The sequence below is a fragment of the Rhineura floridana genome, chromosome 1, assembly GCF_030035675.1.
Source record: "Rhineura floridana isolate rRhiFlo1 chromosome 1, rRhiFlo1.hap2, whole genome shotgun sequence".
Classification (NCBI taxonomy): domain Eukaryota; kingdom Metazoa; phylum Chordata; class Lepidosauria; order Squamata; family Rhineuridae; genus Rhineura; species Rhineura floridana.
The window spans coordinates 168,176,715-168,195,146 of NC_084480.1; the positions used below are offsets into that span (position 1 = coordinate 168,176,715).

The window sequence follows — 18,432 nt, forward strand, 5'->3', positions numbered from 1 at the left end:
AGTTTCGGCCCAAAGTTCCAGCCTGTCAAGATAGTTTTGAATCTTAGCTCTTATGTCATCGAAGGTGTTAGCTATTCCATCCCCCTGCACCCTCATTCAAGTTATTTATACAAATACCGAACAGCACAGGGCCCGAGATAGAGCCCTTCCCTCAAGACCTCTCTACAGTTTGACACAGCCATTAATGAGCACTCACTGGGTATGTGACTGCTCAATCAATTGTGGAATCCTCTAACAACAGTATTGTCCGGCCCACATTTGACCATCTTGTCAACATGGGTATCATGGAAGACCTTGTCAAATGCTTTGCTGAACTCAAGACATGCCACACTGAATAAATCCTTTCTACTTTTTATCCCTGTAGACAGGACAGCTGTGGCTCTTGTGACTAAAAGATGCACTGAACAACAGCTTCTGCAAATTCTTTTTATTGGAATGTATAAGATTTTATTAAGGAAACTTGCTCAGCTTAAAGGGTAACCTGAACAACTTCTGTCACATGTTGCATCAGTTCCTGCAGGCTTTGCAGAGCAGAAGATATATTCATGACATTCCACTCCTGCCCAGTTACGATGCTGGAATGGTTGTATGACAACAACTCTACTTTGGCCTTCCCCAACAGCCCTGCAAACAGAAGAACATTTAGTCCAGGCATCTTAGGAGACAGGCATAGAAAGTTTTGGCCTCAGACTTCACAAGTGTGCTAAACTGAACAGACCTCCCTTGGCTAAAAATGCTTTGATGAGGGGGAGAAATATGTTTGGGCCACAGACTGTGGGACACAGTAATGGCTATGAATACCCAGGTCTAGCCATCTTCCTGAGGGAGTCTACCGAGGGTAGCCCAAGCCTTTCCCTATGAAATAGGGACAATTTCTTCCCTTGCTTATCACAGTTGCTCTCTACACCTGCTTTCCCAGAAGCCCTTCCCTGCATCTACTCCTGGTCTAAAATGTCTTCCTCACTCAGTTTTCCACATCCTCTTTATATTACTTTGGAGCCCTTCCCCCCAAATTTTCATTCCAATCTTTCATCATCGATGGGAAGTTATAACCATGAAAGATTTGCACATAATCTTGTAGTTCTCAGGGCATCAGTTGGGGGAGTTTGGCTACGAACAACACTGCAGAAATACCAAAAGTGGGGGAGTGGCAGCCCCAGGAAGGGAGTCGGCGGCACCTGGGCAAAGGTGCTGGCATGAGAACAGCCATTCCAGAGTAGTAGTAACACAGTCATAGCAGCACAGCTCCTCAGAAGACACTCTTCTGCTAAGAAGTGGCACTGCTGATTACAAAAGTACTACTCAGCTCCAGTTCAGAGACAAGGGCTTTTCCAGCGCCAATTGTTAGCTAGACTCTGTAGCTTGGAAGGAGAAATAGGGATGTCTCTCCTTACCGATAACAGTTGGCAACAGACTGGTAGGGGAGGCCTTGGATCTGTAGAAGAGCAGAGTGCCAGTGAGAGGAACAAGCTGTTTGAAGACTGTTCCACTGAGTTCATGTAGGACAGGAATGCTGCCTTGCACAGAGCCAACTAGCACATAAGGGGTATCTTGTGCAGCAAGTTGCAACAATCCCTCTTCATCACTCGGTGCTCTGTCACTGTGGGTGGTGGCAATCTGCAGGAAAAAACAGTGAAAGTGATGCAGGCCTTTACAATGGAGAAGAGATCCGTTTCCAGATTTTCCCTTCGTAATACTCAAGGTCAAGGACAACTGAGCCTAGCAGGGCAGAGGGCAGCAAGATTCCTGTGAGATAGTAACTGCAGCCTCTGCTGAGCAGATCTAAACAAAAGCTCCAAGAGACACCACCATGGGTGATCTTGCAGCTGCCTCCATGCTCCCAAATGAGCTTGCCTTGGGGCCTGGGATGGAGGGGGTCCATGTACCTTCAGTCCAGCCTCCTGTGCCAGGAGCAGCCCATTCACAAGGTTCACATCCTTCTGTGCAGTTTCTTTAAGGAGACCAATTGCCACCGCAGGGATCAGGTAACTGCCTGCCCTCTGCAAGGTCGAGCCTAGTGAGCATTACAGGCACAATCAATTAAAAAAGAAGAAGTCTTGGTTTTCCTTACCCTGCAATCAGAAGAATGAACAGACTGGACAATTTGATCTAGGGCCATGCCCGAACCAGCCACCCAGACAGGACCACCACCTGTTTCAAACTGCTTCTTGGCAGAAACTATGAAAAGCAACACTTGGACTGCCTCCTTTTGTGCCTCACCTTACCAGCTTCATTCCTCTGGGGACGTATGCGACAAAAGCAGTCTGCTAGAATGATCAACTCTCTCCCCCCCCCCCAATTCCTTTTTACAGACCCTACTGCTGTGCATTAAATAGCAGCCTCACACACATAAATTTAACAGGTAGCGTTTTCCTGACACAGAGATAAGGAATGGGCATAGGCTCACTTGCTTCATTATCAGGCTGATGTTAAAAGGGACAGAGTCAGAGCCAGTAAAAAGCCCACAAGCCTAGCAGTAGGCAGCAACTACACACATTGCTTCAGGTGGCCTTTTTCTCCAGTACAGCCATGTAGCAAGAGAACAGTTTCGAGTCTCTCCTGTGTTAGTTAATGCCTCCCAGGACTGGCTAGAGGTTAATGTTTACATAGCAGCCAGAGCAGAGCAGAGGGGAATCCTGAGCAGTCGGTAACAGGTCTCCCACACAAAGGCCTTGCAAACTGGGCAGAAGAGCAGCGAGGACAGATATGGGTTAACACACTCGGTTAACTCCCACTAGACAGCACTGAGGAGAGCTGAGCCCCTGTTATGACACAGGAGAGGACAGTGGCTTTGGAAGGTCAAGGAGGTTGAGGAAGGAATGCTTTTCTGAAGAGGAAACAGCATGGACAGAGGGGACAAAGGCCAGAGTGGAGAAGGAAACAAAAGGGAACATTTACAGGGAGGGTGGAGCACATCTAGTAGGACATGGGTAGGGCAGGGACCCTGTGGTCCTGGAAATGTTGCTGCTACAGCTCCCATGATCCTGTGCCACGGGCCATGTTAGCTAGGAGTTGGAGTGCAACAACATCAAGGGCCACAGGTTTTCCCACCCTTGCAGTGGAGTGAGAAGGTAAACAAGTAGGGCTCTGTCTACCTTTCTGCACAAGCACTGAATGGAGTGCCTGATGCAGGATTCAGCTCCCTGAGAATCTTGGTGTTCCTACATATTTAAAACCAAGTTTCTAGCCATCATGGTTACAACAATTAGCTTGCAAGTAGATGGACAATAGGTAGCAAGAGAGAATTTATATGGGTTGCAATATTCAGCTTTTCTTCACACAGAACAAAAAATGTTTTTAAAGCACAAATAGACACAACTCTGCAATAAGGAGAGATGAGAAAGCAAAGGCAGAGGGCTAAATAGCCATATAAGTTTAAAAACAAAAACAGCATCTAAAGCACAGTGCTACTCCTGATCTCTCATCTCACCATGAGTGACAACCTGCACGCCTCCATTCATTTGGTGGGTCAATGCACGCAGCACAATCCCCAGAGCTCTGGCCAATGCAATCCATGGCTTGGTATGAGATGCATACGCGCTGCTGAGAGCTTGCCCATTTACCTGAGGGAAAGAAAAATAAGACTGCTTGCAGGACAATTCTTTGTTCCATTTATTCAGTTTACAGTGGCTGGGACCTAAATTCTATTACACTTCATAAAGGATGCACACATCCACCCAAAGACCTGCTTTTGAATGGAAGATTAAGTTTTAGGGACACAGAAGATCAGCCCACTTTCAAATCTGATCCCTCAACCTTGCCTACGTGTTTGTCAGTTTCATGGTTGCTTTCATTTGCTAAAGAATAATACAGGCATTTAAACTGCGCAAATGGTGGGCTTGCCAGATCAGAGTACAGTATGGCCCCGCTTCTCTGAGACCTGCTTTACGGCATTCCGCTAATACGGTGCCAGCGGGCCAATCAGCTGGAGGGGGGCTGGAGCTCCCCATGCTCCAGCTGATCTCACCGGAGGAGGGGAAGATCAGCTGTAATGCGCTACAGCTGATCTCCTCCTTTGGCGCAATCAGCGGGTGAGGTTCCAGACCCCCGTGCTGCAGCTGATCCGCTTTTCTGTGGTTTTCGCTTTTTGGCGGGGGTCTGGAACCCAACCTGCCGTATGAGTGGGGCCCTACTGTAAGACCCTTTGCTTGCAAAGAAGCCAAGCAAGGCTACAAAGTTTGTAATTAGCACCTGTTTCTTTGCAAGTCAGCTCAGGAACCGTTTGCTTTATCTAACAAGCCCACCTCTTAATAAGCCTTACCAAAAACACATCACACCATTCTAAAGCTTTGCAAAATAGCTATTTGGTTATTAAATCAAACTTCGCAAAATAGCTCAAATTTTAGAAACCAAAATAAAAATACAGAGTATTAAATACAGATGAGTATTAAAATTAATGTTGCAAATGAAAAGATACTATATAACAAAAGCAACTTAAGACACTCACAGCACCAACCAATGCCCTTCCCTGGGCTAAGTCCACTATTTGCACTGCAATCTCCCTGCCGCAGCGACTTTGAGCTTCTCTGGTGCTGGCACCCAAGTGGGGGCAGCTGATTACATTAGGGTGGTTTACCAAAGCCTTGTCCTTGGGTGGCTCCTAGATGGGGAAGAAGAACAGCCAAGCTTGTTACCAATACCTTCATCACATCCACAAGATACATTGTTGCTTCAAACCCAGGTTAAGCTGTACTAGAACCACATGCCAAAGGCTGCAAAGATTGCAACACTCTGACTAGTCTTCAATTGCCATCTCTGGAAACCAATAGGGAAAGAGCTGGGACCAAGCCCTAGAGCAATACATGGCTGGAGCACTCTTTTCTCCTTCCACCATACAGCACGAAGAGCTCATGGCATTCTTCTATTACAATGTGGAGAAATAGTATTCCAAGTATTCTGGCTTTCCCACTCCAAATGCTTCCACCACCTGGAGCTTTTCCTCCACAAACCTCTTCATAGAAGCCAATCTATGGATAAGGGCTGAGTGGACAGTCCTGCTTCATAGCAAAGGGTTGGACTAGGTGGTCCTGCCACATGTTGGCATTGTGACTGTCAAGCAAAGGCAAGCTGGGCTTCCCCACAGCCTTAGGCATCAGAAGGAATCCTCATCCGTACCCAACGGAATTCCACGGGGCGAAATTAAGTGTCCAAAAGCCTCACCTCTGTGAAAACATCTAGGGCTGCTCCCCCACACTGGCCAGACTGGAGGGCCCGGAGAAGAGCCCCTTCATCTATAATGCCTCCTCGGGCACAGTTGATCACCTGGACCCCACGCCGGCACTGAGCAAAGGTGGCATCACCCAGGAGCCCTAGAAAGGAAGCCAGCATGAAAGCAGAGAACTGATTGCTCCCATTCCACTCCAGCCATGGCATTCTTCCTGGGGTGGGGATGGAGGTCAGCCCACCATTCTCCAGGGTGGTTTTTAGACTGCAATTCTGTGATTACAACCCCCCCCCCGAATGGGAAGACTGGTATCATCCTGGGAATCTAAGCTTTCAGTTTTAGAAAGAAGCAGGACGTTTCTAGTACTTAAGGCTGCAAAGACAAAGTTGAGAAATGTGCCTGGAGCTTGGATGGGACTGAACAGTGGCCTGCATAATTCCAGAATCATGCAAAACAAGCTATCATATAAACATTTTTCATTATTCCATATAATCCAGCTTTTCCTGACACAGAATTTTAATACTGGGGCTACTGCTCCATCTGAACTCCCCTCACTCAAGTGATCCATTGACCCTTCCTATCCCACAGGTACCCTTCCTTGCACTCCTGGGTCTTCCTCACATCCGCGACTGGCCTTCTCCAGCCCCATTGGTTGGATTTCCATTGCCTTCCCATCACCAAGCAAATTGTTTTGGCCTCTTAGCCCACACTTGCAGTTTCACTCTCCTCACGCAGCCCTGATGCCAAATTAGTTGTGGAACCAGATATGCCTCTTCAACTTTCCAACAGAGCAGAGTGCAGGTGCACACACAGCCCCATACCCCGTACAGAGCAAGTGGCCTCTTGCAGTCCCAAGGGGCACCTCCTACCTGTGGTGGAAGGCAGGAGTGGCGTGTGGACAGTGATGAAATCACACAGCGGCCAGATCTTTTCCAAAGGCAGCTGTTCAACACCAAAAGCAGCAGACTCCTTGGGCGTGATGATGGGGTCATAGCCTATAGTCTATGGATTGAGGTGAAAAGAGAGAGTTCTTTAAGATGGTTCAAATTTTCCCCACCCTGCATCATCCCATAACACATGGAAGAGTAGCACAGGATATCAACAGCCCTTTTGAAAAGAGATCCAGGGCAGCAGAGAGGGACAGTTGGTTGTGTCTTCTCCATTGACCATAGGTGGTCACCTTAAATGTAGTCTTACCTTCATGCCAAAGGATTGCATCCGGATAGCCACTTCTCGTCCAATCCTGCCTAGGCCTAGAATGCCCAGAGTCTTCCCCTGAAGCTCCATCCCCATGAACTAAGGTGGAAAGTACACACCAATGTGAGCAAAGTCCAGGCTCTTCTTCCCCACATCCCAGCAATATAGCCAGGGATGGAGACCACAATTACCAGCCTCTCACCTTCTTTCGATCCCATTTCCCTTCCTTCATTGAAGCTGCAGCCTGTGGTATCTGCCTGAAATGACAAGTCTCATTTTAGAAGGATCCAACAAGGGACCAAACCTACAATGGAGGCACTCCTGCATGCTTTCCTCTCTTTGATGTGCTGGCATTGAAGATTTTTTTGGGGGGGGAGGTTGGTTGCAGGGTGGAGAGCTAATCTTCCCAGTCTGCCAGAAGCTGGAAATGATGTTATGTGTCCAAATGACAGCAGGAGGATGTGAGCAGCATGGACACCTGAATGTCTATGCCAGACAGCTTGCTGACCTGGAGAGCCAAGTGGCAGAGATACTTGTTGGTGAGCAGTTTGCTCCTAGAAGCTTTGTAGAAATCTAGAAAAGTTGTACTCAGAGACAGGTTTTTAAGATATGGCTAGATCAGAGTTGGACTAAGCAAAGGGAGAGGTTGACAGCAGAACTATTCACCGCATGTGTGGGCACGTGAGCAACAAAAACCTAGCAACTACTTCCACACGGCAAAGGGACTACAGGAGGGGGACATCTGGAGTGGAGACGTCGCAGGAGAGTGGGGCTGCTTAACCCTTCTCTCCCCCAATCCTTAACCCTTCCCCTACATGCTATTTTTCTCCTAGAATCTGCCTTCCTGCAACACTCCCTGTCCCCAACAGGATTTCAGACTTGTGTCTGAGGGGGCCCTTTTTCTGCACAGGAAAAAGCATAGCTTGAAGGGATGGATTTCAGCAGGAGGGCAAGGTGAGGCATCCTCTTCCTGACACTCTTATGCTCCACATCACGCCCTCCCAAAGCTGTCTGTCTGTTAGAAGAAGGGGGATTCCCTTGTTCTCTAAATTGTATTTGCATATGCTGAGAAGTTCCCTGTGTAAGTGTAGTTGGAGGAACTTCAAGTTACTCCCCAGGCCTTTGAGACAGAGAGGAAAAGATGTAGTTACAGATCAGTGCAATGCAGCATCTTCTGTTGGGATGCTCCTATTCTTTCCCAAGAGCCACGTCACTCACCTGGCCAGACTCATGATCATACCACATGTCAGCTCTGCTGCACTGAGGCTGTTGCCGGTAGGTGTGCTGAGGAGCAAAACAAAAGGAGAGAAAGTTGGGCATGGCACCTGGCAAAAGCTGTGGCAACTCCTTCAAAAAAGCTTCCATGCTTTAGGCATAGTTATTCAGTGCTTGGGGGAAAGCACACACAACATTAATGTAGCTGTAAGTGCCAAGCAGGGTAATGTCTAGCTGATAGCAAGACTCTATACATTGCTATGCTTTCATTCCATTTGCTCAAGTCCATTTGTCAAAAAATCCTCAACCCTTGGAACAAGATTGTTTTTGTGGGATACAGAATATGAATTGATGAATCAAGACTAAGTGATTAAAAATCATCTAAAAAGGTGCCTCCAATTAGCTAGGGAACAACCTTTAAAATACAAATACTTACAAAAGTTGCTTCCATATGAGGGCCTTCAGTGAGGCTGAGAGATTACTTTTGTAATCAGTTGGAAGTGGAGTAATAGCTGTCATTCCACATGGCCCGCCATAATAGCACTCTATCGCCATTAAAGGCAAAACCTAGTGATGCCTGCAGCTGAGGTAATGTAAGAAATGTTGAGTTAACAAATATAATGAAGTCAGAGGGAGAGGGTGTGCATGCAATTCCACTCTTGAACATCAACTTTTTTTTAAAAAATGGCAAAATGTATTTTGCAGAAAAAGGGCTGTGGGTTCCAGAAAAGAGTAGAGCAGGTACTTACATGAGGCAGTACAAGCCCAGCAGCTGACCCCACAAGTAGCTTTAAGGTTGGTCTCAAAGAACCTCCTCCAGAGCCAGATGGAGGTCAGAGGGAATTTGCCTCACTCACTGCTGTCTGTGTCCCTCTGGTTCTGACAGAGGGATTTACCAGCCTCTACTCAAACATTCTTTTTTTGCAAGCTGAACTGGGTGGTACCCTAGTATTTGTCCCTGTAGTATCTAGAAGCAGGAATAAAATGAGATGAATCTAATTTTCCTCCCCTGGATGGCGGGGGGGAGGGGAGAGGTTGGTTTTAATATATCTGAGCTTTGTGCCTTTGGGGCCATTGTATAAAGCAGGGGTGGCTAATCCGTGGCCCACGGGGACCCCCCCCATTTTTCAACAGCAAATTGGTGGTGGGTTTCCCCCTTTTAAATTTTTTTTACTGTTTTCTGTGGTTCTTGATATTCACTAGGCTTCCCCAAGTACCCTTGGATACCTTTTAGGCTATTTCCATCTCTAGGGGCTCATCCTAACCTGATTGTTGTCAATGCACATTTACTTCTCTGCAAAAAGCAAGTGCAATGATTGTATGATTTTCATACAAAGACAGAAAATCACAGCAAACCAGGTATAAAAAGAAAAGAGTGGGGAGGGCACTCAGTAGTTCAGCTGACGCATCACCCTCTGTGAAGGCGACAAGGGGAGCCCTTCAGTTTAGCACTAAGGAGGGGCGGGGATTACTCTGAACAGTTACACTGTGCTCGGGAGCACAGCTCAACGACAGGGAGGCTCCTCATTCCTGAGGCACATTTGTTTGGCACCAGGTGGTGGAGGTGGCACTGCCTGCCTGCCCAGCATGGCAATAAGCCTCAGCCTTCTACTTCAGAGACAACGGCTGGTGCTGTCTGTTTTGGTACTAGAGGTGCTCACAGCGCAGCACCAAAAAAGCCCAAGCGTCCCCCTTTGGCTCCACTGGGTTGCTCAAATGCTCACAGTGCCTCTGCAGCCCAGCATTAAACAATCCCCTTCCAAGTTTGGAGCTGAAGAGGATGCTAGGATAATCCCCACAGCCTGTGCTGGGTTTTCCCAATTGCAGAGACAAGTGCCCCACAAGTCCAAACACTTGAATACAATAGTTTGGCAACTATATTATGTGTGCATGCGGAAAAGAGGGCACCTTTTGGGGTCTCAAGCTATCAGTAGGCTGCGAGGCCCATTCTTTACATCGCTGCCTTGAGTCTTTTGACACCCACACATGCCCCATGTGGGAAGCAGCTGGGCACCTTACTTCATGACCAGGACCCCTCTCCTCGTAGCAGCCTCAACATCCACATTGTCAACACCAGTGCCAGCTCTTCCAATGACCTGTAGCTTCTCAGCAGCATTGATGACATCTGCAGTCACTTTGGTTGCTGATCGTACAATGAGCCCATCACAGTCCTAAAGAAATCAGAACTGGAATAAGCAAAGTGCTGCCCAGAGAACTGGAAGCCAGGCAGAGCTCACAGCATAAACTTTACTTATATGGTTCTCCAGCCCCGCAGGGACAGCTGCACACATTACGAACAGGGCTTAAACAATTGAAATTATTTGCCAAGGCAACAAACAATGATAGCCAAATTCAATTATAACACTATTGCTTCTAATTATATAATTATGTAAATACAGCTATTTTGCATCATTTGTTTTTGGTGTCAGTTATAAGAACAAGGAACAATGGAAAGCCCATTGCCCCTGACCACTGAAAAAACATATTCATCAACCCTTAAGAGATTTTGGCAAGTACTGCTACACACTCGATAAAAAGTCATCATACGTAGCCATACTGATCCATTAGGGCATATATGGGAAACCTCCGGTCCATGGGCCAAACACGGCCAGCCAGGCTTCCCCATTTGGCTCACCAGGCCACTTTGGGCAAGCCACACCCACCCACCCTACACATGGCATCATATATGACATCAGGAGCGGGGCAGGTAAGGCCAGGGCTTGGCCAAAAGGAGCTTCCTGTGCCTGCAAAGCCCCCTTGCTCAGCTTCTAAAGCACCCAACAACCAATTGGTTGTTGAGAGCTCCTGAAGCTTGCACAAAGCAGGATTATACCCCTGTGTACCACCTTATACGTGGGGAGATCAATTCTGCTTGGCCCAGGAGCACAAGGGAGCTCCCTGCAGCAACCTTTCTCCTACACCCAAACCCAGCAATAAGCAGGACTGCCCAACACAAAACACAAAACACAAGAAGAGGTCAATCCAGCTTTATTCAGGTGCAGGAGTGAGCTCCCTGCAAGAAACTCTTGTGAACCCAGACCCAGCACTAAGCAGGAATGGCCTCACCGTGCATCCCCAATTTAATGATGCTTGATTTATTAGATATATATCACGCCCTTTCTCCTAGTAGGAACCCAGGGCGGCATCTGGGAAAGGGGCTTGCACTGACCTGGCTGTTTAAAACAAAGAAAACCCCTTTCTTTTAGCAGTGCCTTGCTACCTGCAAGGTGCTTTGAAGTCCCAGTTTCTAGACTTCAAAATACCAAATCACCTGGCATCATTGGTGACATCAGGTGCTTGACAGGTCAAATTTGGTCCATAAAGCCAAAACGCTTCCTCACCCCAGCATCGGGAGGAAAACAAAAAGGAACAGCTATGATAATACCTGTATTAATAGCTGTAGACAATGTCACAGAGTGGTGAGCAAACTTTCTTTCTCCAGAACTCTAGGCTCTGTGTTAAGTAAAAGTGGGATGATTGGGGAGAGAGAAAGAGAGAAGAAAAAACTGGGCACAATAGAAAAGCCCCAAAGGTAGTAGCAGTAGATGATCATCTGTCTCCAGTTCTAGGATAGCTCTCCTGGGCAGGATCAATTCAACAGAACTGGAGTAGACGCCATTCTACCAACAAAAGAGGAGTCAGCTTTTGGGGGCTATATGCCAAGCTAGTATCCCAGCATCTGGCCCCAAACACAAAGGCTGAAAGTCCAAAACGCAGCCAAAATATGGCCACTGAGAAATCCAAACTGCAAATTCCTTGTGCCTTTGAAATGACTGCCATGCAGCTCGCATAGGTCTGCTTTTGATAGCTCTCCAGATACTTCAACTGCTGCAGAACATGCCTGCCTACAGATATTGGCTGCCAAGAGCATATTGATCCAGGGTCTGTAACATCTTCCTGCAATTGTCCAGGCTTAATAAATTGAAGCTGCTGTTTTGATGTAGAGAGGCCTTAACGTTTGGAACCCAAAAAAACTGCCTCCTCCCTGTGACCTAACATCTTAAAGTTCACAAAACTATCTATGAACTACTTTCAGACACAGTGGTCACAATCATGTGATGAATGGCCACCCATACAACAAGTGTGGACTTCTTTCTCCTGTGTTGGAACATTCACTTTCAAACATTTTCAGTTGGGATGGCCTTCAGCGGTGTTCAGCATTAGCACATAAAGAGTTCGCATGCACACATAAATTTACTGTTCAGCCTTTGCAATTCACATCTGGGCTAAATTAATACACTTTTACATAAAAAGAACTCTCACCTCCCTCCTCACCAGAAAAAGCTGAAGTAGGGATGAGGAAGGAGTTTTCACCCAATGTGGCCTAAGGGGCAAAGAGCGCAGAATGCCAGGACATCAGGAGGAAGGTTAATCTAATTCTCTGCTTTTAGTTTTACAAATTCAGAGGTATGCTGTAAAATCAGACAGGTGGAGGCAAGTTTCACTCCTGTTCCACAAGATCCAGGCCAAACAGATACTCCACTGCCCCTCCCCCACTTCCAAACCAGCAGAACTGAGAAACAGGGAGAGGCAGCATTTCTTTAGCACAGTCCAACCTCATTTTACAAACCAAGCATTCACTATTCTCCTGTTCCATGGTGGGATCTGTGGAGTGTTTTCCAATGGCTCTCCCAAAAGCCCCTCCCCATAAGAGAAATAAAAATGGAAGATCTTGTATAAAAATACCCAAGCATCATCAAAGAGGAAAAGCAGAGAGACAACCTGCATGAAAATACTTGTTTGCCTTTACTAACATCTATGGTAAGACTGCAGAGAAATATAAGAAAGGTCGGGTACACAATTCACCACAAGCCCCACTGAAAGGAATGGGAACTGCACAAAAGCATACACAGTGCAGCTTGTACAGGAGAGCTTCCAGGTGGATTGTGCCTTAGGTCTTCATCCAGCTCCTGGGATGAGTTTTCCCAAAATATTTTCACTGCCCTTAAATTGACTGAGGTATTTAGTCAAAACTGTATAAATATCTCAAAACATTTTTCCAGTAGCCAAAAAGAATTGAAATATTTGATTAGGAAAAGAAAGTCAGTGCCATGCACTTGGCATAATATAAATGTTATGTTCCAACAAATGCAAACATTTACTTCAAAAATATATTTATTAGATCCCGTGCAAATATTTTAAGACATAATTCAATAGCATACATTTATCTTACACAGTTTGAGAAAGAAAAGAAAATGAAGGCAATAAAAACAGTTAGCATACTAAATTTACTATGCCTGAAGAGCTGTATGTATGTGCTTGGATAAATTACCTGAAAAAAGTTAATTACAATTTTAATTTTAGATTACTTTTGTATTTTATCCATTATGCTACAAATCAATTTTATGAAATAGCATTCCTAAAAGTTAAATGTTCATCCTATATCATTGCATCTTACAGAAGAACTGTCCATGAAATTTGGGATTTGGTGAGAATTTTGAAATTCTTCAGACTGCTAATTCAGCAGTTTCTATTGCATAAAGAAAATACACATGCACGCACACACACTCCATACGAAACCTGAACTGTAACCCTTCACACCTACTGGCTGCTGTTGGCTAACTCACTCAAGTATGAAGAGGCAATGGGATCCCCCCACCATGATCGCATCCATGTTTTGGTTTGCTCTGTACCAGGCTACTGTCCTGTGCCAGGAGGAAAACCTGACATCATAAGCTTTAACTGTTAAGTATAAAAAAATATTCCGTTTAGGACTTCCGGGAAGGGTGACTTAGCCTGTGCCTGCTTTTGAGACGGGCTCCTGCCTCAAAAGAAGCTTATTCAGATATATCAGTCAGTTTTTTCTTTTTTTTTTGACTGATTAAACTTCTCCCGGGTAGGGAGAAACGAAGAGATTAACCTCAAAGCCTATTTTTGTTGGGACGACCAGATCTCATTAATTTATGGGACGAGGTCCAGCCGACGAAGGTGGGACGGATTTTCAACAGCAAGCTCTATCTGTTAAAGCGAACGTTCATCTTATCTTCTAAGAGAGAACGCACTAACAGGCAAGCACCCTTCTTTCTATATTTTTCTTTTACTTGACTTAAATTGTTGCTGTTTAAAAGAGATTTGCCAGATTGATCAGTTTTTGACATCTCACTGGGGAGCCATAACTTCTCTCTGCTACGCACTAATTAATAGCTTATCTCTGTTTTTGTTGCAAAAAGCTGTCCTGGATTTGCATTCTAAAGATATACACAGAAGAGGGATTTCTATTCCAGATTTTTATTTTGAAAAATATTATACTGTTTTGAGACTACTCTCTTTTTGGTCTATTTTATTTTGACGAATCTGTTTCTTGACGATTGCCATTAATTGTTTCGATCCTGGGAACTGCATTTTGTTTACTTAACTATTGGAGAGATAAGGCTGTCTGCACTGTTTATACTGTGATGTCACCAAGTTTGGAGTATTAACCCAATTGTTGCTGAAATAAGAAGTGGTTTTCCTATATTTTTCTTTTAAAATGGCAATTAAGAAAGTGGCTGAGAAGCTGGAAATAACTATGTTTCAGAAAATAATGGATGAGATTGAGATAACGAAAATTGAATTGAGTAAAATGAAGCAGGAGATTAAAGATATAAGGGTCCCTGTGAGAGAGGTGACCCTGGAAGGGGTCCCTGTGAGAGAGGAGACCCCGGAGATTGGAACAGGGGTCCCTGTGAGAGAGGAGACCCTGGAGACTGGAATAGGGGTCCCTGTGAGAGAGGAGATCCCGGAGATTGGAACCAACGTGGAACAGGAACAAGATTTGGAGTCTATGGACTTTAGAAATAAAATCTATTGTTTGGAACTCAATGTTATCTCTGAAGAAATGAATGAAGATTCTAGAGATAAAGTTATCAATGGCATGGATAATCTTCTGGACTGGAATGATGTGATGGAGCCCAATATAGAGAAAATCTATGGAATTAACTGCAGCCATGTGACAATGGAAAAACTTTTAAGAGATGACCCAGTGCATTTTGAAAAAAAGAACAGAGATATGATTTTACAGCTGTATTTCAGCAACCTATTCAGAATGGATGGCAAGAAAATATTTGGGATAGAGGTAATTCCCATTAGACTCTTACTATATGACTATGGCTTTGACAGCAAGATTATTATGGAATACTGATAATGGAAGATTGGATACTGAAATTACTGGACTTAACAAGACTACTGAAGATGGAAGATGGAAAATGGAACTAATAGGGATAATAGAACAATGGCTACTGAAATTACTGAACCTAACAGATTCTGATGTGATGGATTAATTGAAATGTTTATTTTGACTATGGTTATGACAATAAGATTATCATAATTAGTAATGAGATGGATTAATCGATATGCTTATCTGGAAAAAAAAATTGATAGATATATTTCTTAAAGAATTGAAACCTCTCTTTGACTTTTTGTGGAAAGAATAAAGTAATGTTTATGAGATTTGATGATTAAGTAAGATAACTACTGGAGGAAAGTGATTTTATAATATGACTTAAGAGACAGGATTGTTATATATTATAGACTTATAACTGATTTGATCTTTGACAAATGGGAAGTCAATATTTTACTCTTTATTTTTTATTTTTGTTTTTTTTTCTTTTTCTTTTTTTCTTTTTGTTTAACTATTTTTGATTTTGTTTTTTGTCTTTGAATGTTTTATGATTTTGTCTTGTATGTTTTATGAAAATCTGAATAAAAATTATTGAAAAAAAAAAAATATTCCGTTTAAAGTTCCCTAGTAACTTGGGTGTCTTGGACTATGTTTGTACTGGATACCAGTGTTCTAGCAAGTGTGTGAATGACTTAGCCATTGGGGGGGGGAAGGAAAAACACCATGCATTTTGAGAAAGAGTTGTATAGATGTCAACTCTTGAGTTTTCTTGGTCTGTGTGTAATAGTCGTCCACTTCCTACCTAATGCTGAAGGATCTTAACTTTTTAAGCCCTATGCTTGGTGCCTCATGCCTTAGAGAGGAATTGTAAAAAAAAAAAAAGGCAAAAATTTCCAGATTTTTTTAGTGCCTGGACAACATGTATTAAATTTCAGATCCGTGGGTCATTGCAAAACCTTGTTTTCTGTAATAATGCACAACTAGTAGATCAAACTTCTATTCTGCAAGCATAGACAACCGCTCCTGGCTACCACATGGAGTTTGGCTTGCTCTGTGCTGAAATGTTGGCCTACAGCACTTACCGCTGCGGAGAGATGGCCTTTTCCAAAGGCTCCCACTGAGTTCTACAGATCACAATAAATGGGCTACAATTAGCACACTGTTAGGTAAGGGGCAAAACTTCCCTTCGAGAAAGTGGCCTCAATGAAGCCGATTTCACCCCCATGCCAATAGCGATCTTATGCCTTTATCTTATGGGAAAAGTAAAAGGCTGCACTTGGGCCTTCCCAACTCAGCAAACTCCACTGGAAGAGGCCAGATGTAGAGATACAATGTTCTCCCACAGTCCTGGGCACTGGAATAATCCATGCAGTGGGTGTGAACGCCCTCTGCCCTGCCAAAATAATACAACGCATTTTGCTAGTTTTAACAGTAAAGAGCATGCCTCTGAGGATGTGCAAAGAGCTCTCATTAACGCACAGCCAGTCCTAACACTATGCGTTTTATGCGTAGTGGCTTCAATATATAGTCCAAATAAGAGGAGTTATTCGTTTGCGCGTTTCTTTTCCCGATATTTCGTTTTTAACCACAAGCAGCCTCAGAAGGCTCCGAATTTTAGCAGGGCAAGGGAAGGAGCAAAGGAGCTGCTTAACCCTATACACACACACACACCCCGAGTGGCCCCAAGCCCAGTGGTTTTCTTCGCTCCGTAGAAAAAACACATCGTCCTTTAATGTCAGGTTTGGGCTGCGTCGCTCTGTGTCAAGACGCCTGGTATAGGTCAGTAGGGTCAGGGAAAGGTGGCTTGGTGCGATCTGGGCCAGTTCACTGTGGGCTCCCAGTTGCTCCCAAGAGAGGCCAGGGCTTCTTTCGCGCACGGAGGTGGGAAGCTCCCTCAGCCCTCTCGCGGTCCCCTTTAGGCTTCCTTTGTCTTACCTTGATCTCAGCTAACAGCTGCTCCTTGCTGAGGTTGGCCTTCTCCAGGACACTGATGCCGGACGCCTGCAAGATCTGCTTGCAACAGGGGTCCAGGCTGTCGCTGATGAGTACTTTCCTCAAGGTTGCTGCTGGCGCCATCCTCGCTACTCGCTTCTCCAAGCTGCTGCAGGCGAAAGGAAAGAAATGGGGCCGTCCCAGCGCGCGATAAAGACGCTCCCGTCTGTCCGCTCCTTCATTCTATTGGAGCGGAGCGGCAAGATCCCGCCTCCTCCGCCGCCGCCCTCTTTGCCTTGCCCCGCCCCCGAGCTTTCCCAGCGCCAGAAGAGCGAATTTCTTGGCTTTGCGTTGCTCTCCAAGGCAAGGTGGGCCAACGTGGAGCTCTTCTCTTTTGTCTCCGCACACTCGGCTTCCCAAAACGCACGCGTTGTTGTGCGGTCGGGGAAGTCACTGGTCTCCTTCGCTGTGGCTCACTCGCGGTAGGTCTGCCCGTGGCACCGTTTTCGGCTCCTTTCCCCGGCATGGCACGCTCCTTCACTCAGATTTGGCAGGCACCCCAACGAATTAAACGCGTCTCTCCCGCCCACGGAGGGGTTTACCACGTCAGCAGAAAACAGCCGCCGCTTCTTGTCGAAGGAAAGCCTGTCTCCAAAATGCTACAGGAAAATCCTGCTTTTTCTGTGTACTAAAATCCTGTGAGTGAAAGGCGCTGACCCTCCTGAGTTCTTTCCACGCTATGAGCTGCACCGAAGAGTTTTACATTTTAACTTTTATATTGTGTTATGGTTTTAGTGTGGTGGTTTAACTGTTAATTCTTTATTATTTGAAACTGCATTGCTGTAAATTTTTAATCTCTTAATTAAATGTTATCGTTTTCTTATATGCTCCTTCTAAATTTGTGTCGTTTGAATTGTGATTTAGTTTTATTTAGTTTTAATTTGTTTTTACTGTGTATATCACCCAGAGAACTTGTTATTGATTGGCTGATAAATAATCCCATATTTAGAAACACGTTTGAGAAAAGGTGTGTCAAAGGATGAACCCTGAGTCCTTCACTTGCAAACCCATCCCAAGGCCTCAGCAGCTGACATTGCAGGAAACACAGCTTCTTGAAAGTGACATTTGAAATCAGCTGTAGATATAACCCTAAAATCTATTTATTCCCCAAACAGCTCTTACTGTAGTGCAGTATTTAGAAATGCAGCACTCAAATCAGATTTGCAACCAACCTCATCAGGTAGGCTGAAAGGTGCAGAATTCCTGCTCAAAGTTTATTACAATGAGCTTGGTGGGCTCCATTTAAAATGTTTTATAAGTTTCTTATACAAGCAAAAGCTCTTTTGCCTTCATCTGTGACCCAGGAAAGAATGTTGGATTCTCTTCACACACTGTGGTAGAAGCTGATGCCTGAAGCACCTATCCGTCTATAATGTGTGAAGGCTCCGTGTCTCCTTTTCCCTACACGTATGCCACAACTGTTGCTCCAGAAGTTAGAGAAGAGCAGGTAATCTCTCCCCTCTCCCTGTTTGCCACTCCCACTTCAGCATACTGTTTTTTGGCAGTTTATACACATAATAGTCATCCTTCAAAACCCTCTTTTCTCCATTTCTTTCCACACACATTTTTATTTTTTATTTCTACTGCTGTGATTTGCAGAAATGCTACAAGATGACATAGTTACTATGGGAGAAACTGGGTGGGATATGAATCTAATTAATTAATTAATTAATAGTCCTGGCTTCTCAGTGCATATTTCCACAGTACAGAGCTAGCTCTTTTTGCTGTCCTAGTATAAGTTAAGAGTATGCATGTTTCACAGCAT

At 44.9% G+C, this 18,432-nt stretch overlaps 1 protein-coding gene across 2 annotated transcripts; it reads right to left on the reverse strand.

Moving 5' to 3' along the window:
* Positions 1-412: 412 nt before the first annotated feature.
* On the reverse strand, positions 413-16,805 carry PHGDH (phosphoglycerate dehydrogenase). 2 transcript variants are annotated; one of them, XM_061584811.1, is made up of 12 exons: positions 16,611-16,805; positions 9,596-9,747; positions 7,580-7,645; positions 6,564-6,618; positions 6,362-6,460; positions 6,034-6,166; positions 5,161-5,309; positions 4,448-4,600; positions 3,431-3,563; positions 1,887-2,014; positions 1,395-1,617; positions 413-624 (listed from the first exon to the last, which is right to left on the reverse strand). In XM_061584811.1, the coding sequence occupies exons 1-12, from the start codon at positions 16,749-16,751 to the stop codon at positions 470-472; spliced, it is 1,587 nt and encodes a 528-aa protein (XP_061440795.1). In that variant the 5' UTR covers positions 16,752-16,805; the 3' UTR covers positions 413-469. The 2 variants fall into 2 exon arrangements, with proteins under 2 accessions (XP_061440795.1, XP_061440806.1); XM_061584822.1 differs by lacking the exons at positions 9,596-9,747; positions 16,611-16,805 and adding an exon at positions 8,013-8,165.
* Positions 16,806-18,432: the final 1,627 nt, after the last annotated feature.